At 58.4% G+C, this 24006-nt stretch overlaps 3 protein-coding genes across 4 annotated transcripts; all 3 read right to left on the bottom strand.

The window, feature by feature from the left end:
• Positions 1 to 1638: 1638 nt before the first annotated feature.
• On the bottom strand, positions 1639 to 4241 carry APOC1 (apolipoprotein C1). Its single transcript, XM_084257679.1, has 5 exons — positions 4232 to 4241; positions 3740 to 3799; positions 3532 to 3609; positions 2885 to 3032; positions 1639 to 1738 (listed from the first exon to the last, which is right to left on the bottom strand). The coding sequence occupies exons 3-5, from the start codon at positions 3587 to 3589 to the stop codon at positions 1678 to 1680; spliced, it is 267 nt and encodes an 88-aa protein (XP_084113805.1). The 5' UTR covers positions 3590 to 3609; positions 3740 to 3799; positions 4232 to 4241; the 3' UTR covers positions 1639 to 1677.
• Positions 4242 to 6721: 2480 nt separating this feature from the next.
• Positions 6722 to 9331, bottom strand: APOE (apolipoprotein E). Of its 2 annotated transcripts, none has more exons than XM_084257376.1 (4): positions 9302 to 9331; positions 8444 to 8510; positions 7803 to 7995; positions 6722 to 7544 (listed from the first exon to the last, which is right to left on the bottom strand). In XM_084257376.1, exons 2-4 carry the CDS (start codon positions 8484 to 8486, stop codon positions 6839 to 6841), a joined length of 942 nt encoding a protein of 313 aa, XP_084113502.1. In that variant the 5' UTR covers positions 8487 to 8510; positions 9302 to 9331; the 3' UTR covers positions 6722 to 6838. The 2 variants fall into 2 exon arrangements, with proteins under 2 accessions (XP_084113502.1, XP_084113503.1); XM_084257377.1 differs by lacking the exon at positions 9302 to 9331 and adding an exon at positions 9283 to 9301.
• Positions 9332 to 11472: 2141 nt separating this feature from the next.
• Positions 11473 to 21728, bottom strand: TOMM40 (translocase of outer mitochondrial membrane 40; the record flags this gene model as incomplete). The annotated part of the gene is made up of 9 exons (XM_084257121.1): positions 11473 to 11612; positions 12487 to 12589; positions 12708 to 12784; positions 12896 to 13018; positions 18967 to 19072; positions 19152 to 19253; positions 20139 to 20231; positions 20677 to 20744; positions 21461 to 21728. 9 exons carry the CDS (start codon positions 21726 to 21728, stop codon positions 11473 to 11475), a joined length of 1080 nt encoding a protein of 359 aa, XP_084113247.1.
• Between the last annotated feature and the right edge of the window lie 2278 nt (positions 21729 to 24006).

Genomic DNA, 24006 nt, shown 5'->3' with positions numbered 1-24006 from the left:
ATCGATAAATGAATCTTAAAAAAAAAAAGACATGTGCACCCCCACGTTCATTGCAGCGTTATTCACAATAGCCAAGGTATGGAAGCTACTCAAGTGGCAAATGGCAGAGGACTGGATAAAGAAGGTGTGGTATGGGCCTCCCCAGCGGCGCAGTGGGTTGAGCACAGCACTGTGAGGCTGTCTGCAGCCTCTGCCGTGCGGGTTCTATTCCCAGCCTGCCAGGGAGATTCCCACATGGCGCATCAGACCTCTCTTGTCACACCCGCTGCTCCCCTCAGGAGTGTATTTCGGTCGTCTACCTGTTCTGTTCCCCACTCTGTCTCTGGTGAGTCCTCTCACCCTCCCCTGCCTCTGGCCTGTACCCCAGCTCTTATATAAAAATAAATAAATCTTTAAAAAAAAAAAAAAGAAGGTGAGATCTGCATACACAATGGCATTCTACCCAGCCAAGAAAAAGATGAAATTTTGCCATTTTTGACAATATGGATGGATCCTGAGAGGATTATGCTGGGTAAAATAAGTTAGAAGGAGAAAGACAAATACTGTCTGACGTCACTCATCTGTAGACTATAAAGGGAAACAAGCAATGAAGCAAACAAAACCAAATAAAGAACAAACCCTTAGACTCTGACAAGAGAACGGTGTTTACCAGAGGGAAGGGAGGAAGGGACAGCTTGGTGGTGGATGGTAGTGGGCATCTGGGGTGGGGGGACAGTGGTGGGATATATACATAGTTGCTGAGGTGAGAGATGATGCACCACCACCCCCCACCCAGGTCATACCTCACTCTCACCACTTCAGGTTGTATGATGTCACACAAGTGACTTTAACTTGGGCCTGTTTCTCAGTAGGGGCAGAGACAGCACTGACTTCAGAGGGGTTTTATGAGAAAATAATGTTTAGGGTCCTCTCTCCCCAATTTAGCATAATTATTTATTTCACCAAGTATTATGGAGCTTCTATATCCTGCCAAATCCCATGCTGGGCTATGCCTAGGGTCACATTGGGGTGATGACAGCCCTGGCTTTGTCCTTCTGGGGCTCACAGTCCAGTGGCAGAGACAGACCTGTCAGCAGACAGTGATGTATCCAGACAGAGTGGGAAAGGTTGGGATGGAGGTGCTTGATTTAGCCTGGGGATCAGGGGGGGCTTCCTGGAGTAGGAGGCAACAAAGCTGCAATTTGCCCTGCTCCTGATCATTCTTCATGAGCCACTTAAAAGTGTAATAAGCAAACAAACAAACAAAAAAGTGTAATAAACATCTACTGTGTGCCTGGTAATAAATCAATCTGAAGCCAAGGGAAGAAGGTACCAGGAGCTCTGTGACTTGCACATGAGACTTCACCCCTCTGGACCTCTAGCCTTCACAGGATTAATAGTACTCAGTGCCTCAAGTTCCTGGAGGATTCTTTTGAGATTATGAAGTTAACAAGTTCCCAGCCTGGGGCCAATACAAAATGTTGAAAACACTTGAATCTTGGCCTCCCTCCCCCATGGGGCAGCTCTGACCCTGTCCCATTGTCCCCTCCTCACAGCAAAGCAGCAGTCAGCATTCTCCACAGGATTTTTATTGGTTTGTGTGTGGGGGTGGGGGAGATGGCAAGGGCATTATGGAGGAAATCCTCAGAGCCCCTTCCTGGGGCACAGCTACAGAGCAGCTGGGTAGCCTTCCTGGGTTCAGGAGAAGGTAGTTTTTACACGTTCCTTTATTTTGTGGAAGACTCCTGAAAACCAGTTCCTGTAGAGAGAGGGGCCATGTAGGGGGAAGAGGTCACTGTTTTATACCACTCCCTACCTGACCCCTGATCTTCCTCTTCCCCAAGACAATAGCCTTGGGCCAGGTGGCCAACTTCTATGCCTCTGCCATCCGAGGCCAGATGGCCAACTTCTATGCCTCCATTCCCCAGATGAATCAGAGGAGCTTGAGATGAGAACACTGGACCCTGGCCTTGCTTTCAAGGCCTGCCAGCTCTTGCTTCCAACCTTTTCTCTGTCTCCTACTCACTCAAGGGCATGATCCAGCCTCCCTGCCTTTGCCCAGGCGGTTCACCTTGCCTGGAAGGTCACCCTTTCCTTAATTATCTACAGATCTACCTGCCTCAGGGCCTTTGCACCCACCTCCACCAGGAACATGTTCCCCAAGTTTCTAGGCCTGTTTGGATTTTTTTTTTTTTTTGACCATTCAGATTTCATTTTAAAGTATTACTATTTCCAAAAGATCCAATCACCAAGTTCACAAGAGCCTCTCCCTCCCCAGGCCTGGCTTGTTTACACCCACCCTGCTAATTATCTTTTTAGGGCTTAGCTATGTTTGACTCATCTCCTAGAAATTCACTGGTTATGTCTGTTCTCCTTCCCCCTACTAAGGTCAGCTCCCGGCAGGCTGAGACTTTATCTTATTCACCACTGTTAATCCCAACACTGAAACAGTTCCTGGCACTTAGTAGATGTTTGATAAATATTTGTTCATGAATGAATGATTCTCTAACTCCCCACAGGTACCGAGATTGGTTAAAGAATGCATTATTTACACTGTGCTAAGCAATGTGCCAAGTCCTCTAGTTTACTTCCCCAGGGGACAACCCATTTTACAGATGCAGAAACCGAAGCTCCTGCGATCTGCTCTCCTCCCAAGATCACGCAGGGATCAGAGGGTGCGTCTGGTTCCCATATATGGATCTTTCACCATGCAGGACCTTCCCTATAGTGTGTTGAGATCTGCGCCCCAAATCTGAGCAACTGGAGACCCAGCTGTGACCACAGGAACCTTGTCAATCTCTCTGGGCCTGTTTTCCTAATCTGTTTATTGATAACCCCCCCTCCCTGCCCCCGCCCTCCTATGCCTGGGTATGTGTGTGTTGGGGGAAGGGGAGGGAGTGCTGACCGGGCCTTTGATGGAAATTCACTCTCTTTGATGCGGTGCAAGGTTGTCCGGGCCTTCTGCCCCAGGTTCTTTCCAATCTCCTTCAGCTTGCCCGGGATGCTCTCCAAGGTACCCGAGATATCTGGGTTTGCCTGTGCTGGGCTTGGACCTACGCAGAATATGGACAGGGATACAACATTTCAGTATTGGCAGCCCTTAGAATGATAGTCCAGGGATGGGAAAGAAGATCCTTGAATGTGATCTTGGTGGGGGTCTTGGTGTTAGAACGGAGGGAGCAGATGGGACTCAAGCTGCTAGGAATTGCTTTACTCTCAGGCCTGGACACCCCTTCCTTAGTCTCCTCACCCCTACCCTTGCCAGGCGGTAAAAGCATGACAGCCAATCCTGGAGGAGTAAACATCCTACGTCATCAGTTGCTAGGGCTCCCCTGAGTAGATCTGCCCCTGCAAGACCACCTTGTAGAGAATCCTTAAGACCCACCCGACGAGGTGGGAGTGAGGCTGGGGGCTATCAGCGGATGACAGGGAAACCGGAGCACCAAAGGGTGCTCCTGAAGCTCTCAGGAGTTCACTAAGCCGGGACAGCAGGCCCATGGCTTGCTTCCTGCTCCCAAATCTCTAACTCCCAGTCTCCCGCCCCACCTTTACCTTCCAAAACCACGGACAGAACCACCAGCAGGACTGACAGCGACAGGATGAGCCTCATGGTGGGGCCGGAGGGACACTCTGGAGGCAGAGGTGGGGGCGACAGTGATCAAGGAACCCCTCCTCCCTCCCTCCCCCAATGCCCCTCACCCTCCTTTTTTTTGGTGCCTGGAGGGGGGTGGATCTCCCCTCCTGAGCACTGAGCACCCACCTGGATCCGTGGCAGGGCAGCAGAGATGGAAGGTCGTGGCCTGGCCAGGGACTTTATCAGCTGAGGCGGGGGCGGGGCAGGTTAATCTCCCTCCCCTTAAGCCTCCCTGGCGCCTGTCTCCCTGTGCCCACCCACCTTTTCCCTCTATTGCCCTTCTCGCTGGGGGTGGGGGGTCAGGTGGGGTGCAGGCACATTCATGACACCCAAGTAAACCTCTGGCTGTGCAGACTGGCCTCTCCCTGTGGGGAGACCAGTCACAGCCCCTCTCCCCCATCAGAGGACAGCCTTCAGCCCCTCTCCTCAGTTTAACAGCCTTCTGCCAGCCTCAAGGGCTCTCAGTAACTTTCTTTTTAGCTCCTAACTCACTTCGGTGTCCCCAGGTCACCTCTTCCACACCTCCCCCTCCTAGCAAGCTTCTCTAGCTCAAACAGGTCTTACTCTATGTCTCCTGGGTTACCCCGTGTACCCTCCCCTGCCCCCCCCAACTCTTACCCCTTATACCACCTCCAGCCTCTTTCAGGCTTGTCCTACTGGGCCCCTAGCGCCTTGCATCTGGGGGCAGCCCAGGCCTCCCTGAATACTCTCCAGTTTCTTAACTTCACAGACCCCCAACCTCCCTTTTGGGGAAGTGTCTTTTCAGACTGTCTAAAGCACAAAACCTCAGCTGCAGAGTTCCCAAAGAGTTACTCTCCATCCATTCCCTCCTGGCCCCCCACCCACTTCCGTTGCTCGCTCCCCCACTTCCCAAGCTTCCAGAGGTCCATCTGCTCTTATTCACCCTCTCAGGCCCCCTCCTGGCTCCAAGCACCCCCTCCAACCCCATCTCCCTTCCCATGGCCACATCCGTCCCCCAGGGCTGGAGTCCAGTGCTTCCCCCCTGCCCCCTGCTGCATTTGACCGCCAGTGAACTCTGGCAGCTGAGGAGGGGGGTGGCCCTGGACCCAGACTCTAGGTTGGCTGGCCTTGTGTCCCCACGACCATGTGCCAGCCTTGGGGTGAGGGGATGGTTGTGAAAGGGATGCACAGACTTGACCCTGGCAGGATTGCGACACCCGCCAGGCCCAGTTCTGCTTTAATTTCCAGTTCTGCTCAGCCCCCCAGCTGCCCAGCTCTCCCCAGACATCCTCACAGTGTCTGCTCCCTACTTCCCTACCACACAGGAATGGAAAAACAGCTCTGCTTCCCCAGTCTCATCCTCATCTCAGCACTAGGGGCTTCCATTCACAGATGGAGAAAGAGCCGAGCACAGCAAGGCTCAGGGAGAAGCTCTGCCGGGTAGGGCGCTTGGGCTCTCTCCTTGGGGACTCCAGGCTGTCTCTCTGGATCCCTGCTGGGGTCAGCCTCTGTCCATTGCACCCCCTGCCTGTGCCCTCTTTCCACCTCTAGACCTGACAGGGGCTGCAGGGAGGTTGGACACCCTTTGCTCAACATCTTCAAATGCAAGAATTCAAGATTCAGGGCCTCCCTGGTGGCGCAAGGGGTTAAGACGCAAACTATGAAGCTATCCGCAGCCTCTACAGCATGAGTTCGATCCCCCAGCCGGCCAGGGAGCAACCACATGGCGCAGCAGACCTCTCCTGTCTCACCTGCTGCTCCCCTCAGCAGTGTATTTCAGTCAGTCTGCCTGTTCTGCTCCCCACTCTGTCTCTGGTGAATCCTCTCACCCCCCACACCTCTGGCCTGTACCCCAGCTCTTGTATGCATAAATAATTTAATCTTTAAAAAAAAAAGAATTCAAGATTCAGCTACTCAAGTGGGAGAAGTGCTTGGCTGGTGCCATCTGCATCATTGACACTGGGGGAAACTGAGGTTCAAAGGGCACAGCTCCACTCGGGGACACAGATTGAATTGGCAGCAGGCTTGGCTGGGACTAGGCCTCTTGCCTGAGCCCACTGACACATCCCCTCTTCACTCAGCCTCACGGGGGGGGGGGCTCGGGGGCGAGAGCCTCAAGGAGGGGCACCTACCTCCAGAAGGTGCCGAGGGTGTTCGTTCGGGACAGCAACGACCCAAGCTGGCAGAGATGTGCAGCGAGGGCTGGGCCTGGGAGATTCCAGCTCAAGCCCCGGCCTGTCCCTGGTGGGGGGGAACCCTGTCCCCTTCCTGAGAACTGAGGGGGTGGGAAGGAGAGCGCCTGAGGCGGGACTTCAACCCTGGCCTCTGAGACATTCCAGCTCCAGCTCCATCTCCAGCCCGGAGCCCTCTCTGCGCCCTGGCAGCCCCTCCGCTGTGCGCGGGCGCAGGAGCGCGCATGCGCCTCTCCCCGGGCTTGGCAGCCCGGGCCCAGCACCCAGTAGGGCCGGTGGGGCTGGAGGCGAGGTCGCCCACCCAGCTGGAGAAGGAGCCAGAAACGGATGGAGGGGGCAGGGAAGCACTGAGCCCAGTGAAGGGACTTGGTAACCCAGAAGACACAGAAGGGCCAGGACAGACGCCTCAGATGGAGGGAGAAGAGAGAAAAGCAACAAGCAGGGCTGGGGGCAAGAGAAACCTGAGGAGGGAAGAGATAAAAAGATTAAGGTGCTGGAAAACAGGAAGCCAGAGAAATGAAAGTCTCAGTGAGCAGTGAGCGCAGGCCAGGATCAGATAAGACTGTCTGGAGGCGGTGCGAGAATAGTGAGTGGGAAAAAAATGCAAATGGCTTAATATCAGCACTGTGGCCCAGGACTTGTGAGGGCCAGGACTGTGACGCCGGTGTTCTGAGGCCCCGCGCACCAAGGCCAATTTGGTGCCCGAGTGAGGTAGTCAGGAGCAACTGCAGGATTTACCCCTGGGGTGGGTTTGTTGCCCGTCTCAGAGTGTTAAGAGAGGCAGAGAAGAGAGAGTGGTGGAGAGTAGCAGGGGCAGGAAGAAAAACATGAGACTCAGGAGGGGCAGAAGGAAGCAAAGAGAGAGACAGACGAGATCAAGAGATGGACACAGCGCAGACCTGTGTGGGGAAGGGAAGCTGGAGGAAATGATGGACGACACGGCTGTGAAGCTTGATGAATCTTTATTAAGCTAGGGCCCACCTGGGCGCGGCGGGCGGGGCCTCCTGCAGGCTGGGGAGAGGTGGGCAGCACAGGGCAGGAGTGGAGCCCATCAGGCACGCAAGGGCGGGGCTCACTGGTTCTCGCTGGGCACAGTGGTGGGGCTGGGGCCCACGGCCAGCTGCAGCTTCTCCACCAGCCCGGCCCACTGGCGCTGCATGTCTTGCACCAGGGGCTCGAACCAGCCCTTGAGGCGGGCATGGAAGGCCTCGGCCTGCAGCCGCATCTGATTGGCCTGCTCCTCCACCTTGGCCCGCACCTCCTCCACCTGCTCCCGCACCTCCTCCAGTCGGTCCCGGGCACGGTTGCCCACCTCCTCCAGCCGGTTGCCCACCTCCACCAGGCGCCCTCGCAGCTGTTGGGTGGCCAGGGTGCCCAAGTTGTTGGCCCGCAAGCGGCCCTGCTCCACCAGCAGCCCCAGACGCTCGCGGAGGGGGCCGACGCCCCGCTCGGCACCCTCGCTAGCCCCGGAGCGGTACACCGCCAGGCGCTTCTGCAGGTCCTCGGCGTCGCGGAGCAGCCGCTTGCGCAGCTTGCGCAGGTGCGAGGCCAGGCGGCCCCGGAGCTCCTCGGTGCTCTGGCCCAGCATGGCCTGCACGTCGTTGCGGTATTGCACCAGGCGGCTGCGCACGTCCTCCATGTCGGTCTCCAGCCGGGACTGCGCCGCCTGCAGCTCCTTGGTCAGGCGCGCCTGCGTCTCCTGGGCCACAGGGCCCAGCTGCTCTTCCACCTCGGACATGTAGGCCTTCACTTCCCGCATGGTCTCCTCCCTCAGTTCCCTGGGGGCCGAGAGGGTGTGCACGGAGAGAGAGAAACGAGGAGAGGGTGAGACAGAGAGGAACTTGCCAGAAATAAGGGGAGCTGGGAAAGAAAACCCAGTTGGTTCTGCGGGGCCTGACCTGGAAAAGAGCCGGCAAGAAGAGAAAGACCCACACCCCCAAGGGTGGGAACAGGGACAGAAAGAAGCCCAGACCGATGGGGACAGGGTCCAAAAGAAACTTCACCACGAGGGTCAGAGGCCAGGGCCCGACACTCACCCCAGTTCCTGGGTGACCCGAGAGTTGAGCAGGTCCTGCTGCACCTGGTCAGACAGTGTCTGCACCCAGCGCAGGTAATCCCAGAAGCGGCCCAGTGCCACCTCCCACGCCTGGCCGCCCTGCCACCTGCCCTGCTCGGGCTTCAGCGGCACCTCCTCGGGCGCTAACTCTGGCTCCACATCGGCCTGGCATCCTGCAAGGAACAAGTTTGCGGTGTGAGTGTCCCCTGGTCCCTCTGGGCACAGGACCTGGGTCAGAGTGGTGCCTCCACAAGGCTCCCCAGGGAGGGTCAGAGCAGGGAGTGGGGGACCCCCCCAGTCTGTTGAATCATTTGAAAAACGTTTATTGAGTGTGTGTGTTGCAGGCAGGGCCAAGCTGGGGGGAAGGAGAGGTGATGGAGAATAAGAGATCACTGCTGACACCTGCAGATAACGCGTCAGATAACGTGTCAAACACTCCTTCAAATAAACTTGAATCACACACACACACACACACACACACAGAGAACTGTTATAACTCCCATGTTAAGGATGGGGAAACTGAGGCCCAGAGAGTAAAATAGCTGCTCAGTGACCTCAGCGGTGGGGCCGACCCCCGCAGGGGAGGGGGCGCAGGAAACCGCAGCGAGGGCCCCCCCATACCTGCCAGGAGCGCGACCACCAGCACGGCCCACAGAACCTTCATCCTCCCGGCTCGCGGTGGCCCAGCCTGGAGAGGGCGAAAGTGTCAATCAACAGCCGTGAGGCCGCCTCCTCCCAGAAGCCCGCCCCCCGCGGCCGGCCCTTCAAAGCCGCGCCGCAGAGCCGCACCACCCTAATCCCACCGCAAACATTTACCTAAAGGCTCCTGCGCTATTGTCTCGTCTCTCCCATCCCCGGCCCGCCACGGCGGCCAGAATGCCACCCCTCCCCCCGCCCCCGGGTTCAAATTCCACCCACCCGCTCGGGGTTCTCAGTGCACCCCAACTGGGCTTTTTTAAGTTCCAACCTCGCATGCCTCGGCCTCCCTTGGCGTTCTGAGCTCAGAATTCACATCTAACCTCCGCCTTCCACGTTTTAGCTGACTTAACCCGCATCGGAAAGTCCTTCGACCGAACCTTCCCTGCTGCCCCCCCTGCGCCTCCAGTTCAGAGGATCCGAGGAAGACGGGGCAGCTCAGTAGATGCTCAATAAACGAGCGCCAATGGGTCGCGCTGGGCGCCTCTGGTTCTCCCCATAGGTGCAGCTGCTCCCCATCCCACCTTCTTCTAGTCCGGCCGAGACACCCCTATCGCCCAGCTCCACTCTAGGTCCAGCGCGACCCCCCGCCTCGGCCCCAGCCCCCCTGCTGCCCGGACCCACGCACAGGACAGCTACCACCTCTCTCCCCACCCCCGAGTCCGTCCCCCAAAGTTGCTGTTCTCAGTATCCCCGACCAGGCACAGGACAGCTACCACCTCTCTCCCCACCAATCCGTCCCCCAAAGTTGTTGTTCTCAGTACCCCCGACGCTGCTTCTCACCGGCTCCTGGGAAGCACGTCCTTTGCCTCCGCTAGGGCTGAATAGGACTCAGGGATCCGGGACTCGTCCAATTATAGGGCTCCCCCTGCTCCGCCCACTCCTCCAGGGCTAACCGAGCTGGACCAGCCCCCAGTCACGAGGTGGGCTCTTCCCCACCCCCCTCACACACGCAGAGCGGGGTGGGGCTTGGGATCGGCAGCCCGGTGACCCTTCCCCCGTTTGCCCCCTCGAAGGGGGATGACATCTTACCCAGTAACTCAGGCACCCGTCTCCACTTTGGGGGGCTGGGCATAGCAGCTGCGGAGAGCTCCCTTTCCTGCCCCCCTTTTCCTGTGGATGAATACAATTCGAGGCAGGGGCTGGGGGCCCAGACTCTTGAGTCTGAGAAGGGGACGAGAGGCCCGGGACATTGTAATGTCTGCTGAAAGCCTAGGTTCTGAGAGGGAGACTTGGGTCTTACTCCCAGCTCTCAGCAGTTCCAGTTCCGTGTCATGGATCCCCGGAGACACCCACAAATTGTGCCTTCCATGGGGCTGCAGGTATTCATGCCACCGGGTTAGAGCTTCCGACGCTGGAGCCAAGCAGCTGTGGTCTGAATCTGGGTTCTGCTGGCTGCCAGCTGTGTGACCTTGGGCCAATGACCTAGCCTCTCTGACCACCCAGTTTCCTGGCCCACAAAATCGGGACGCGCTGCACTTACGCCACAGTTGGGTGATGCAGTAGGCTAGTGTGTCAAGAAAGCACAGAGGAACAGGCCTGGCACAGAAGGCCTGTGTTGTGAAGGTAGATCATCAGGCCTCCAGCGCTGTCACCTTCCTGGCAGCCCCATGGGGGAACCCAGCTATTTCACAAACCAAAACCTCAGACACAAAGTGGATAGCGAAGCCATAGGGGGCGAATAGGAGCGGGGATTCCTTCCTGTGGGGTGGGCACGCTGTGGGGTTCTACGGAGTCACAAGAGGCTGAACGCCTAGGGGTCCTATGAAGGCGGTCCCGATGCCAGCCAGCACCCAGTCTGTTTGTACTGGCTTCAAAAGGCACTGGCAGGGAGCAGGTGGGATGGCTTCTCTGGGTGACAGAGGTCACGCCTTCCCAGCAGCCTCCCTCCCCAGAACCTGTGCACATGGGGTGGGGGTGAAGGTACTGGGTTTCATTTCCTGATTTGAGGGGCTGGTGGAGCTCCTGTATGCCTCAACACTGAGTCAGCCCCTCCCCAGCCCAGCCTGTAGTTCTGCAGTACTGACTCTTGATTTTTCCAGGGCTTGAATCCTTCCTGAAGATGTTGAAAGTTCGGGCCTCCCCATCACAGGCCTAAAACGCCATCACTGCTTGTCCCTTTGGAATCTGAAACGACCGACTTCCCAGCTGGCTGCCCCCACCCTAGCACACAGAACATCATCCCTGTTGCTTCAGCTGGAGGGACAAAGTTCTTTGCAGCCACTCCGGCCAGGTCAGGTCAGGGCCGATGACCAAAAAGCCACGCCTCCTGGCTAGGGAAGGCCGGACTGTCCTCCCAGAGCAGGAGGGAGGCCGTGTGATCCTGGGCCTTCCCCGCTCCAAGCTAGCCCCCTGGCGGCTTGTGGCACCCTTCCGTGCCCCGACCCTGTAGCACCCCCTACTGGCAGCCATGGGAAGGCCAGGCGAGGCGGACCAAAGTTGAAGGCGTTAAGTACAGGCAGGAAAATGGAGGGCTCCCATTTCACTTTTTTTTTTTTCATTTATATTTTTTGTGTTTTTTGTTTTTCTGTAAAATGTCCCGGTTCTTCCATAACTTATAAACATGATTTATATCGAGGGGTGGCTGGGAAAGTGGGCGGGGTGGACTGACTGAGGATAGGGAAGCTCCTCTTCTTGCTGCCCCCTTGGGGCGGGGCTCAGGGCCCTTTGGGGGATGGGATGCCCCAACACCTCCCTGAGGTTGTCTGGCCACCTCTGCCCCTGGTGCTCAGCATCCCCCGTGCCCCTCAATTCCGGAATTCCTTCCGGGACCCCAGGTCCACTGGGCTTGCAGCCCCTGCTGCTCTGAATTCTGAAGCGCCCCACGGGGCCTCAGCTGCTGGGGTGAGGGGTTCCCTCCTTTCCGCTGCCCCCCTGACCCCCAAGGAGGGAGGGAAGGGAGGGGGAGGTGGGGTCTGCAGGAAGAAGGGTGAGGAAGGCGGGGCTGGAGGGGCTCAGCCAATGGTGAGGCCAAAGCCACACTGGAACTTGTTCTTTCGGTGATTCAGGAAGGCCCCGAGGGCCAGCGTTAGGGGCAGGGGCGGGAGCTTCTTCTCCAGGGTGGCACCCACGATCCAGTTACTGTCCACGGAGCCTGCGGGCCAACAGCTATGGTGAGACAAGTGCCGGCTCCCCACCCTGTCCCTAGCGCATGCAGAGCACCTCCTGGAGCGCTTCCTGCACCCCAAGTGCGTCAGCCCCTATCGCACCTGGCGTGTCACTCCTGTTCCCTCTAAGACCTCAGCCCGATGACCATGGGGTTCCTCAGTCCCTCCCCGGGCTTGGCCCACTCCGGTCTTGCTCATGCCAGGTTGTCTCAGGTGGTGGGTACGTCCCCTGCCTGGTGGCCTCCTGAGCTCTGTGTGGCCGGGGCCTGGTCACTGCATTCGTGGCATAAAGCTGGACATGTGCATAGAGCTGTGCCCATGTCATGGAACGGGGTGCTATGCACTGAGGGGGAGCAGGGCACGGCAGAGCTGGAAGCCACACCCAGCTTCTGACAGGCTAATGACAGGGACAGGAGCCCGGAGGCGAGCGGCTGCAGAGGCACGTAAATCCCGGGGCCACCCCTGAACCAGCCCTCTGAGGTCTGAAGGCTGGACGTCAATACTAGCCAATCAGACGCTTGCTAGGGGTTCTGGGTCTAGCAGTGGTGATCCAACCTCTGGGAGACGCAGTTTCCAATAATAGGAGATGAGGGGGCTAGGCCAGACAGGATCCAAGTTGCCCTCTACTTAGGAAAGGAGAAACAAGGCCTGTGGCAGCATGGGGAGGGCTGGCTGGGGTGTGGGGGAGGCGGCGAGGGGACGCGGAGCTCTGGCCCACCCCTCAACACCTGTTCCAGGTCATCTGGAGCCTCACCAAAACCCCACCACCCTGCTCTCTAGCATGTCCCCTGACTCACGCGCCCACTCAGAGCCGAGTCACCTCGGGCCTGTTTTCCAAGCAGGGAGACTTGAGGCCCGTACCTTTGAAGAGGAGGTTGGCCTTGGGCAGGTCCAGCTGGTAACCGAAGGAGACACTTGTGTCCTGCATCCTTGTGCTGGCCTCGAACTCCACGCCCACCTGCAGCTGGAGAGGCGGACACACACACACTTCAGCCCCCCAGTCTGGACTCGGGGTGCACAGCAGCCCCAGGCAGTGCACGCTTGGAAAGCGCGCCCTCTCAGCCGGGCCCAGGGCAGCTCACCTGGTCGCTGGCTTTGTGATAGTATGTCGCGTGCATGCCCGCCTGGCCCAACGTTACTGTTGCCAACCAGTTGTTCACTGAAAGAGTGGGTGGGGGGTGGGCAGGTTACCGAGAGAACAGGGGCATCTGGGAACCCAGGTCCCCCCTCATCCCCCAGGCGGACACCTCCCCTCGGGCCCCAGGCTCACATGTGTATTTCCCGGCTAGAGACATGACAGTGCCCTCCTCGCCCGGCCGCCGATGGTACACCAGCTCTCCGCCCAGGGCCAGACACGGCGTGATGCTCTGGAGGTAGTGGGCCACGAGGATTCCTGCGGGAGACACGGCGCAGCATTACTTCACCCGCTGGCTGGTTTCCGCCCAGCCACATTCCTGCTCCAGGAGGCCTGCAGGCTCGCCCTGCCCTCTGGTCTCCACACTGGCCCCTTGCTCTAGCGGCTCACAGGGCTCTGAGGTCAGCCCCCCGTGCGCCCAGGGACCTCAGCTGGTTCAAGCAACCCCCCGGGGCTGAGGGAGTGTCCTTTACCTGCAGTCACTACATGTGCCGGGGGCAGACCCAGGCCTCTTCATCTTCAAAGCCTGGACACTGAACTACCCGCCTGCCACAAGAGTGCACCTTGGGGGGCCCAGACAGTCTGGGTACAAATCCCAGCTGCGCCCCACCACCTTCGGGCTCACAGGCCCCGCCCCACTCCTGCCAGCAGGCTACCAAATGACTTGCCGCCTGGTGCCCGAGCCTGGAGACGCAGTCCTATCTCTGGCGCCCTGGGTAGCAGACACCACAGACCCGAGCTTCCGCAAGGGAAGCACCAGAGAGGAAGAGAGAAACAAGACACCTACAACAGGGGAATAGAATCAGAAATGGGGGCCAGGGCCTCCTCGGGGGCGCAGCGGTTGAGTGCTGGGTTGCAAAGCTGCCCGCAGCCTCTGCAGTGCCGGTTCGATCCCCAGCTGCTCCCCGGCCACCGGAGGAGGGTCCCACATGGTCCCCGGCTGCTCCCCGGCCACCGGAGGAGGGTCCCACATGGCGCGCAGACCTCTCCTGCCGCCCGCTGCTCCCCTCAGCAGTGTACTTCGGTCCTTCTGCCTGCTCTGCTCCCCGCTCTGGCTCTGGTGAATTCTCTCACCCTCCCGCGCTTCTGACTGTACCCAGTGCATGTATAAATAAATAAACAAATCTTAAAAAAAAAAAAAAAGAAATGGGGGCGGCTTAAAACTCCGTCGAAACTGGACAGAAAGCCCGAGAGGCTGGGACGGAGCCTAGTGAGAGAGACGGGGGGTAGAGGGCAGCAGGGAGGGGACCCGGGGCAGGAGTGAGGCAGGGAGCTTTCCCATTTGTGGGCACACCCAAGTGGGGGCTACCAGTGGGGTTCAAGGCCAGAGGCTGGGGGTGGCTGCTGGGGAGGCCGGGTCAGGGTGGGCTGGAGCCGGCCACGACGGGCTCAGGTGAGCCACTGTGCGCATTTCCTGCCCCAGAGCAACGCAAACCCACCCCTGCACCTGAGAGCCAGGGCAGCTGGACCCACCTTTGAGGGGAAAGCTGAGGCCCAAGAAGGGAAAATGATCTGGAGTGACACTTCCACCTTGGACTCTGCTGCCCCAGACCTGGCCTCCGACCGTCTCCTGAGCACAGCCGTGGAGACCTGTAGGCTTCCAAATACAGCACCCCCTCTTCTCGCCACACAGCCAGCCCTGGGCGCCCTCCCCCGCAGCCCTGCGTAGACACTTGTTTCTGCTGCTTCTGGCCGACCAGCTATGGGCCCACACAGGGGCCCAGCAGGTTGCTGGGCCTTTCCCCTATATGGACTTGGCTCCGCAGCAGGGGCTGGCACGCCGCTCGGAGCTACTACTGCCACAGGGGCAGTGTGGTCACCCCGCCTGGCCCTGCTGTGTCCACCCTCGGAGAGGACAGAGCAGCAGCTCCCCAGAGTGAGAGCGCATGCTCTCTCCTGCTTAAGTCTCTCACTCTGTCCTATGTGCTCCCCGACCTCAGCTCCCCTAGGGTATCCCGTGCCCAGATGCTTTTGAGTGCTGCCCAGCACACACGTCCTCGAAGGCCTTTTCCTCAAACACCTCATTCCTTCCAGAACCTCTATGGCCATCACCCTGCTGCCTCCTCCCCCATGGGCAATAGTTCCCGGGGCAGAGGCTTCATGGAGTCCAGTGCCTCTCAACTAGGGGCACTCAGCAGTGCAAGTGCCAGCCAGCCAGCGGTCTGTGAGGGTCCACAGGAGGCCTGGCCAGGGGCAGAGCCTGGCAGCCAGGATTCCCTTTACCCCACCCCGCCTCCCAAACCTGCTGGGCAGATGCTGCGGCAGGGAGATCTGGGCGTCGGCTATGGCCTTTCGACTCCTCTGCTGGGGCCCGCACAGGAAGGCGTGGGAGTGGCTGGGGAATGGCAGACACCCAGGGTAGATGCTCCGTGGGGGCAGAACTTGACGGGAAGGCGGGTCTTGGCTTCAGGGGTACAGTGTCTCGCCCTCCATGCTCCTGAGGCTCCAGGCCCTGGTCCAAGCTGCGCCCTCTTCCTGGAGCAGCCCTCCCCTTGCTCTGCCTCAGACAGGACACAGTCCTTCTAGAGATGCTGTCCCAGTCCCTCCAGGGGGTGGGGGTCAGGTGCCATCAGTCACATGTCGCTTATTAACGGGGACACCTTCTGAAAACGGCCGCTGGGTGAATGTCAGAACGTAATCACACAAACCTAGATGGCAGAGCCCGCCCCGCAGCAAGCTCAGACACAGACCCCCCCCCACCCCGTGCGTGGTCTGCAGTTGAGCGAGACGTCACTGGGCAGCACGATGCATGGATAAGCCCTCAGGAGTGACGGGAACCTCTCCTGACAGTCTTCTCAAAGCAGGCGCTAAGTGGCTGTGAGATCCTTCGTTCAAAGGTGGCCATGTCCCGAGCCGGCCCGGGGAGGCAGGAAGGGGCTGTGGAGCTCTCACTCACAGCTCCCAGAAAGCAGCAGCGGCCACGAGCCAGGGCCGCACGGAGGGGACGGGCAGGAACTAGGGCTCGACGAGTCAGGCCGCCACGCAAGCTCCCGTTGCTCGGCTTCTGGGCAGTGTGGCCCGGCTGACTGAGTTCATCACTGTCCCCCCAGCCCCACTGTGAAATGGGGGCCACGGAAACACTGATACTGGGCCCCCTGGGGAAGGCAGGCAGATCCAACACAGAGCGAACCCTCAAGCTGCAAATGGTTGCCCTTTGGGTCAGACGGGCTCATCCCACTGAATTGTCCACCAAGTGGTGGTCGCTGTAGTGGTGCCCCTGTGACAGATGAGGAAACTGAGGCTGAGTAGGTGGAGCCATGTGCCTGAGGGTTGGTCGTGAGCTCAGCACCCCACCAGGCCCTGCAGGCGCTGTAGTTACTAGTATCAGAGGGAGGAAGAGACACCTGTACAGACTAAGGACAGTGGCCTCGGGCTCCAAGGAGAGGGTCTGGGGGCCGTGCCAGAGCATCAGAGCGGTGCCTGGTGCCATCAAGAAGAGCCAGGGGCCTCCCCGGTGGCGCAGCGGTTGAGCGCTGGGTTGCGAAGCTGCCTGCAGCCTCTGCAGCGCCGGTTCAATCCCCGGCTGCTCCCTGGCCACAGGAGGAGGGTCCCGCATGGTGCGCAGACCTCTCCTACCGCCCGCTGCTCCCCTCAGCAGTGTACTTCGGTCCTTCTGCCTGCTCTGCTCCCCGCTCTGGCTCTGGTGAATTCTCTCACCCTCCCGCGCTTGTGACTGTACCCAGTGCTTGTATATATAAATCAATCAATCAATCAATCAATCTTAAAAAAAAAAAAAAAAAAAAAAGAAGAGCCGGGACTCCAGTCCAACTCCATGTGTGTCCTGGGGGAAGCATGTCCTGTCTTTGGGCCTCAGGAAGATGGGGCTCAATGGCAGAACAGACCCCACCTGGGTGTTAAGAGGACTCAAGGAGCTGTTTCCTCCCTACTCTGTCGACGGTGCCTCAAGAGGCTAAATGAAGGAAAAGGCTGCAGATGTGCCGAGGGGCAAGAAATAACAAAACAGGAGCTGCTGTCACCACCACGCATTGGCTTGCTCAGTATTTTCCGAGCACCTCGTCTGTTCCTGACATGGTTCCAGGCACTGGGCACAACGTGGTAAGGAAGACAGGCAAGTTCCTGCCTTGAGAGCAAGATATTTCAGAGGGAAGTGCCACAAAGACCAGAGGGCAGGGTCAGGGGATACAGAGCAAACGAGAACACCCCTTTAGTCACACAGTCTTTGTGAAGTGACGTGTTCTGAGGCCCAGGCATTCAAGTTCCATCAAGAACGGAGAGAAGTGGGGCCTCCCTGGTGGTGCGAGGGATTAAAGCATAGCACTGCGAAGCTGTCCACAGCCTCTGCAGCACAAGTTCAATCCCCGGCCAGGGAGCTACCCACATGGCGCAGCAGACCTCTCCTGTCTCCCCGCTGCTCCCCTCAGCAGTATGTTTCCATCAATCTGCCTGTTCTGCTCCCCGCACTGTCTCTGGTGAATCCTCTCACCCCTCACATCTCTGGCCTGTGCCCCAGTTCATGTATGCATAGATAAATAAATCTTTAAAAAATAAAAGAATGGAGAAACGTGGCCTATACCCCAGTTCTGATGCATAAATGAATAAAAATAAATCTTAAAAAAACAAAACAGAGAAGAACTCCAAGCAGCAGGTGACAAGGTCCTGGGGTGGGAAGAACAAAGTGTCAGAAAAGCTCTTGTGGCCCAACTGCAGCGAGTGTGTGAGCAGACACAGGCTGACAGAGGTGGTGGTGCTGACAGAGGCCATCAGGAGACAGGAAACATTCCTTCCTGCCCCCCAGTTCCCATGGGATGCAGCCTCACACAGGAGGTCCCTCATGTCCAGCTTCCCGGACTGCACTGGGTGATTACAACACGGCCCTTGCCTTTCCAGCTGCTCCCCTCTCTCCCCTGATCTCTTGCTCAACAAGCTCACAAGTAACACCCCGGCCTCTCGCCTTTGCGCACACATTCACTCAGTGCTCACTGCCCGGAGCCCGTCTCCGCAGAGAGCCAACAGCGGCACAGACAAGCAGGAATGAGAAACTGACCCTCCGAATCACTCAAGCTCAAAGCAACAAAGACACCCTGATTCCTCCATCCAATCCATCCTCCACCCCGCATCCAATCCATCTGCACACCCCACTGGCACCACCTCCAAAGCACATCCACCACCTCCTCAGCCCCTCTGGTGGAATCCCCGCGGAGTCTGTTCTCCCCGTGTTGACAAGAGAGAGAAAGAGCCCTGTTAGAGACGAAGACAGATCCCTTCCCTCAGAAACCTCCAGTGCCCTCCCTCAGAGGAAAGGCTCAAGTTCCAGAAAGCCTTATGTGATCTGGCCTGTCGTTCCTCTGACTGCTATTACCCTCCCTCCTTCCCATCCACCGCAACCAGGCTCCTCCTTGATGGTCCAATAAAGGGCTCCTACCGCAGGGCCTTTGCACTTGCTCTCCCCCGTGGCTGGAACGCCCTGTTCTGTACATATCCTTGGTTCCTTCTCTCCCATCCACTGTCTCGCGTATCATGAGGCTTTCTCTGAGGGCTTCACCCACGCCCCCTGGCGGCCTCTCCCCTGGGGGCCAAGCATTTTCATACAGTCCCAGACCCCTTTTCCTTAGACACCCATCTTACTTGTCTGCTCCACTGGAAATGCACGCTCCCAAAGGGCCGACTGAACTCTTATTCACTGCTTTGTCCTCAGAGCCAAAAATATACCCAGGACACACAATAAATACTCACTACGGATGTAGAGAAATCCGTGAGAGACACCCAGAGACCAAACCAGGGGAACAGGAGGAAGAAGCTAGAAGCTCAGACAGAAGCCAGATGGCCCTTGCTCCCGGCCAACCCAAACTCAACAGTCTCCATCTCAGACGCCCCCACCCACAACTGTGCCCCATCGCAAGCACAGAGGCCTGTAACAGGCTAAGGACGGCTCACATTTCCTCAGGACCTGTTACAGGCCGTGCCCGCTTGAAGCTTTTCACTCACGTGAACTTTTAAGACCCACTATATTGTCCCTAGAGAGGGCCCCATATTACAGAAGAGGACAGAGAGCCCCGGAGCGGGTGGAAGGCGCCCGCGACACAGGTGTGTTCATGGGAGACAGTCTCTGCCGGGAGCCTGCTGTCCTGGGCACACTCCTGCCTCCACCGTCTCTCAGCTGGTGGAAAAGGAGGCTCGGAGCGGGGAACACTGTTGGTACCACCGGGACTGGGTTCTGACTGCCCCCTAAGCTCTGTGCCTCTTACCTGAACCCACCAGGACATCCGGGTTCCCCAGGGTGACGGCTGCTGTGAAGTCAGAACCTCGATACTCCCCGTCCACTTGCCAGTTCACAAACTTTGACTGCTGGGTCTGTAGGGGAGAAGGCAGGTATGAGGGTAGTCAGGGGCTCAGCGTGCTTGGGGGAGCAGCTGACGCGAAGCCCACTTACCTGGATGGCCATCTTGGACCTGAGGCCTGGGCCCAGCTGGTGAATCACCTGAGCATTGAGGCTGCCACTATTGTCCATGTCACCCACCAGCACGGGGAACGCCTGTGGGCAGAGGGCAGATGTCTTAGCATTACGGAGGCACCAGGTTGGAGGCCAGAGGTCTGGAATTGTGGTGAGAAGCCTATGATCAGAAAGCCTCGGATGGAGGTTCCCTCTTTCTAAGAAGCACTCCTGACCTCCTAGCACCTGCTGGGCTCCCACGGCCTTTGGGATGCCCCATGTCAGCCCAGTCAGGATTATTATTTGCAGGGAACGCGTCTGTTTCCCCCCCACCCCAGCTAGACCATGACCACTGTGGGCCTGCTAGACTTAAATGGCATCGGCAACACCACACACGGCTACTTCAGTCTCTGCTGTGTCCCCTGTACTGCCCAGCCCAGGGCTGCACAGAATTGGGGTACAGTGAATGTTTGTTGAATACATTAACTTATTGAATGGAAACAGTTAATAGAAGCAGAGACCTAATTCAGTTCTGCAACTTCACCTGTGTCCTGCCCCCGCCTCATGTTTGTCCCCCTCCCCCTCTCGCCTCTGCACGGCAGCACAAGTATCAGAGATCATTCAAAAGCACAAATCTAAGTCTTTCCGGAGTTCAAATCTTTGCGTGACTCTCCAGTGCCCCCTAGAGAAAATCCAAATGTCTAGCGTGGCTTTCAAAGTCCTTCACGGTCTACAGGCCAAGCCTGTCTACTCTGGATCATCACTGTCTAGTGACAGGGCTGTCCCTGGCCTCATGGAGCTGGGCTGAGAGCATGGTTTCAGAATGAAGAAATGACAACTTCCCACACACCCTGGAAACACAGTCCCCGCCCCCCAATACCCTCAAGCAGCTCTGGCTGCCTCTTGACAAAGCCCTCTTTTCCTGATGTTTGGCTACATGTTTGTTAAGATAGAAGATACAATGAATAACAATAAGAGGACCCTCACCTCTGTGGGACTGAGCTGCTTTGTCCCCACATACGTCACCCCGAAGTGGTAATTGGACTCTCCAATTGTGCTGAGGGCTACTGTGTGGTTCACCTGGGAGAAGAGGGAGGGTTGTGGGGATGAGTGACTGCCCCCTTAGCGCCCCCTGCAATAAACCCAGCCAGAGGCACACCTCACTCCCAGCACAGCTCCCCTCCAGCCTGGGATGAGGGATACTTTCTAGTCTGGCTTCCCCAGGAGGGAGGAAGAGTCAGGGCCCCCTGGGCCAGGCCAGGCTGGAGACTGGAGGTGTGGCCAGATCAGGTACTTGGGGTGGGGCTACATACCTGGTACTTCATTCCTGCCCGGGTGTTATTTGTGGGTGGGATATCTCTGGACTTTGGATCCCTAAGCCTATCACTGGCCCCCACTGAGCAGTGAGCTTCGCTTTTCCAATATCAAGAAGCCCAGCCCTTTAAGAAGGACTAAGAGAGTTGTATGTGCAGATGCAGGATGGCTGGGATGACCTCCGGAGGATAAGGTCACCAGGGAGGCTCACCTGGAAGTGGTTACTCAACCCCTTGTTGACTGTGAGCTTGACACCTTCCATCTGAATGGGAAACAGTTCTGAAGAAAAGAAATGCTGTCACCTTCCACCCTACACACACACACCAACTCTCATTCCTTCCTTCCCAGTGCTCCCTTCTCCAGGGACCCACAAGCAGAACACTGAACAACATGCCCAAACAGCAGAGCCAGGATCACCTTAGTGGAGGGGCCAGGACGTGCATCAGGAGCCTTGCCTGCGTCCACCTCTCAGCGCTAGCCCCTACCTACTACCTGTGAGCCTCCAGACAAGCCACTGTACGCCAAAGCTGTCATAGGTAAGGTGAGGGCACCAGCCCATGGAGACACTGCGAGGATCTGACGACCTCGTAGGTAATGAAGGCCAGAACAGTGCTCTGTAGGTCTCCATCGCTTTTGCTCGAGATTATCCCAAAGCAGGATGCAGAAACCTGAGGTTCCCCATCTCCGTTAGACCCCTGCTGACACCGTGACCTTGGGCCTCAGTTCGCTTCCCGAGCATATGGGGGAAGTTGGCTTGGGGGATCCCTGGGGCCCCCGAGGTGCCTGAGGCCGTCTTTCCTGCTAAGGCGTTCCAAGCCGAGGTTCCACCATGTGATCCCATCGTTCTGAGCCCCAAGTCCAGCGTTCCACCACCTGATCCCAACGTCAACTCCTAACGCTCCGTGACATGATTCCCGCGGTCCGGCCAACTCCCAAGGTCCTCGGGCGCTGCCCCCGCCCCGAGCCCGGCCGTCACCCCGGGCCCTCGCCCTCACCCTTGCACTTCCGGTGGCACTCCTCGAACGTGCCCGGGTTGGGCAGGCAGCCGCAGGCCCCGTCGTCCGCGGTCCCTGCGGCGCTGGCGGCCGCCACCCCGGGGGTCCGTTCCGCGCCCCGACCCGCGCCGGCGCCCAGGCCGCCCCCGAGCGGCGGCAGCGTGAAGCCCGGGGGAGAGGGCGGAGGCGGCGGGAGTCCCACGAGGGCGGGCGCGGGCGGCGGCGGCGGCCCCGCGGGCGGCGAGCTGGCGGCCAACACGTTCCCCATGGTCGCCCGCAAGGGGAAAGGTCGGAGGGCGGAGGTCAGGGCCCGCGCGCTCCGGGTCTGGCACCAAGTCAACTCCGGCCCGGCTCCGGGCCCCGGCCCTCGCTGGCGGCAGCGCCTGCTCCCGGCCTGGGATCCGCTCCCACCCCGTGCGCCACGCGCAACCGAACCCGCTGCCGCCGCCGCCCCGCCCCGCTCAGCCCATTGGCTAGGCGTGCCCTGGGGTCCGCCCACCAGGCGCGGGGCCCCGCCTCGCCATTGGAGGCAGGGCTGGAAGTCCCACCTCCCACTTTGCATCGTATTTTACCATTGGCTCTCGCTCAGGGCCGAGCGAGCACGCCCCCCCGCCCTTCCCATTGGCCCGAGGTTTCCGCGCTGATTGGTTTGCGACGCCGCGGGTTCGGGCGCTCGCCCGCCATTGGCCGGCGGTGCGCACCTTGGGACGCCCCCTAACAGTTCGTCTCCGCCCCCTCCAGTCGGAGCCCTTCTTTCGACTCCGCCCCGAGGCGAAGTTGCGTGATAACTGGTCCGCCTCGGCCAGGGCGGCATTCTGATTGGCTCCGGCAGCTCCGCGGGCCGACCCTGTGACGTCAGCAGCGCGGCGCGCTCATTGGCTACACGCCGGGGTCGAGGGACACGGGTCAAGGTGGGTTGCGCCGCAGAGGCTGCTAGGCAGCAAGGTCAGGCCTCGCGTCCCGCCAGGCTCCGCGGCAGAGGCGCAGCCCCCTAGTCCGGAGTCGCGGACGGGCAACCGGAAGTGCCGGCCCTTCCCACAGTGCCTCGGGAGAATTCTAACCGGTTACGTGAACCTTGTCCCGCTTCTCGTTACCCACAATGCCCCTTACCAGCTTAACGCTACAGTTGCCGTAGACCCACCCCTCTCGTTACCCAGCAACCCCCTGCGCTCCCCGCCCTCCCCCACCCGCGGCGCGGTGGCTTCTATCTTTGGCCCATTCATTCCCGTCCCATTACCCAGCATGCCGCTCGCCCCATTCATTTCAGCGTCGCTGCCTGTAAATACTACCTTTAGCCCGTTTCTGCCAGTTCTCCGCCATCATTCTTCTAGCCTTTCTTAATTAAGCATCGTATTTTGGGCCCATTACTCATCATGCTTGCAGCTCCCGCTTCTCCATTATTCATCCCTCTCTGTCTCTGGCTCATTCATACAGATCTCGTACCCGTTATGTCCTGACCTGTCACATCGACATCTTTGCCTCTGGCCTATTCTTAGCATTTATCCATTAAACCCAAGATCCTTGTACTTAATTACTGCCGTTTCTATTTTCGTTCCGTTTATTTCTATCCACTACTCATTAGACGGTTGCACTGATTCCTTTCCACGAACCACCTTACCCCCCACTCGCGCCCCTCCTTACATTTTTGCTCACTATCCCCTCACTAAAGGATTCATCTCACATCGTTGGCCCTTTTGTTTTCGTCGAACCCCTTTTGACTTCTAGTCGGAGTCCCCTCAAGCCCTGGCCCTGCCATGCGTTAACCCCCTCCCCTTCATATCCCACAGAACACACAAGTTGAGACCTGGTCAAAGTATAAACTCGTTATTTTGTAGGAAAGGCTATATTACAAAACAATAACCACACCCCCTACCCCCACCCAGGTGACCCACTTCCCCCCCAGGGAGATGTTTGGGTCCTATCCTACTGGACAGGAGTAAAAGGACTCAGTAGTCTTCAAAGTAACAGCAAATTCTTCTCCTGAGGCTGGACCATCAAGGCATACACAGCACGAAGCTCATCTGCCCCTGGGCTGGGCTTAATTCCCTATAGACAAGAACTAGGGTAGTGGGGGCTCAGTACCCCGAGACTCCTGCCCGCAGGAGGGAGCAGATGGGGAAGCTCTGCCTTGGGCTGAGGAATACCCTCCTTCCCACCTTCAGACAACAGGGTTGGGAGGGGGGGGCGAATGTTGCTCTGCTGCCTGGAGGGCTCAGGTCTGAGCAGCAGGGTGCCCCCAGCATCCATCCCACAGTTACTGAAGTTTACTCTCTAAGCACAAATCATAGGTTTGGGTCTTGAGATTTTGGAGGTGCTGAAATGGGGCGGGGGGAGGTCACAGTCTTAAGTCCTTGGTTCAGAGAGATGAGATAAAGTTACCAAATTTGCTAGTTTTTCCGGATCAGAGATCCTGGACTAGAGGTCATAGTGGAGCCACCAAGGTGGGGGGCACAGATGAGGTGCAGGTGTGTTAACTGACAGTGACCTGGCCAGAGGTCAGTGGGCACTACCATCCCTGGCAGAAAGTTGAGGGATTAAAAAGTGAG

This window comes from Talpa europaea (assembly GCF_964194135.1).
Source record: "Talpa europaea genome assembly, chromosome: 16".
Lineage (NCBI taxonomy): Eukaryota > Metazoa > Chordata > Mammalia > Eulipotyphla > Talpidae > Talpa > Talpa europaea.
This window is presented reverse-complemented; position numbering and strand designations above follow the sequence as displayed.

Excerpts from the sequence above, each read along its gene's own strand:
- APOE (XM_084257376.1), bottom strand. The coding sequence starts at position 8,486 with ATGAAGGTTCTGTGGGCCGTGCTGGTGGTCGCGCTCCTGGCAG. Across the intron at positions 7,996-8,443 it reads GGTGGTCGCGCTCCTGGCAG|GATGCCAGGCCGATGTGGAG; the intron begins GTATGGGGGGGC and ends TGTTCCTTGCAG. Across the intron at positions 7,545-7,802 it reads CGGGTCACCCAGGAACTGGG|GGAACTGAGGGAGGAGACCA; the intron begins GTGAGTGTCGGG and ends CTCGGCCCCCAG.
- APOC1 (XM_084257679.1), bottom strand. The coding sequence starts at position 3,589 with ATGAGGCTCATCCTGTCGCTGTCAGTCCTGCTGGTGGTTCTGTCCGTG. Across the intron at positions 3,033-3,531 it reads TCTGTCCGTGGTTTTGGAAG|GTCCAAGCCCAGCACAGGCA; the intron begins GTAAAGGTGGGG and ends TATTCTGCGTAG. Across the intron at positions 1,739-2,884 it reads GAATTTCCATCAAAGGCCCG|GAACTGGTTTTCAGGAGTCT; the intron begins GTCAGCACTCCC and ends CTCTCTCTACAG.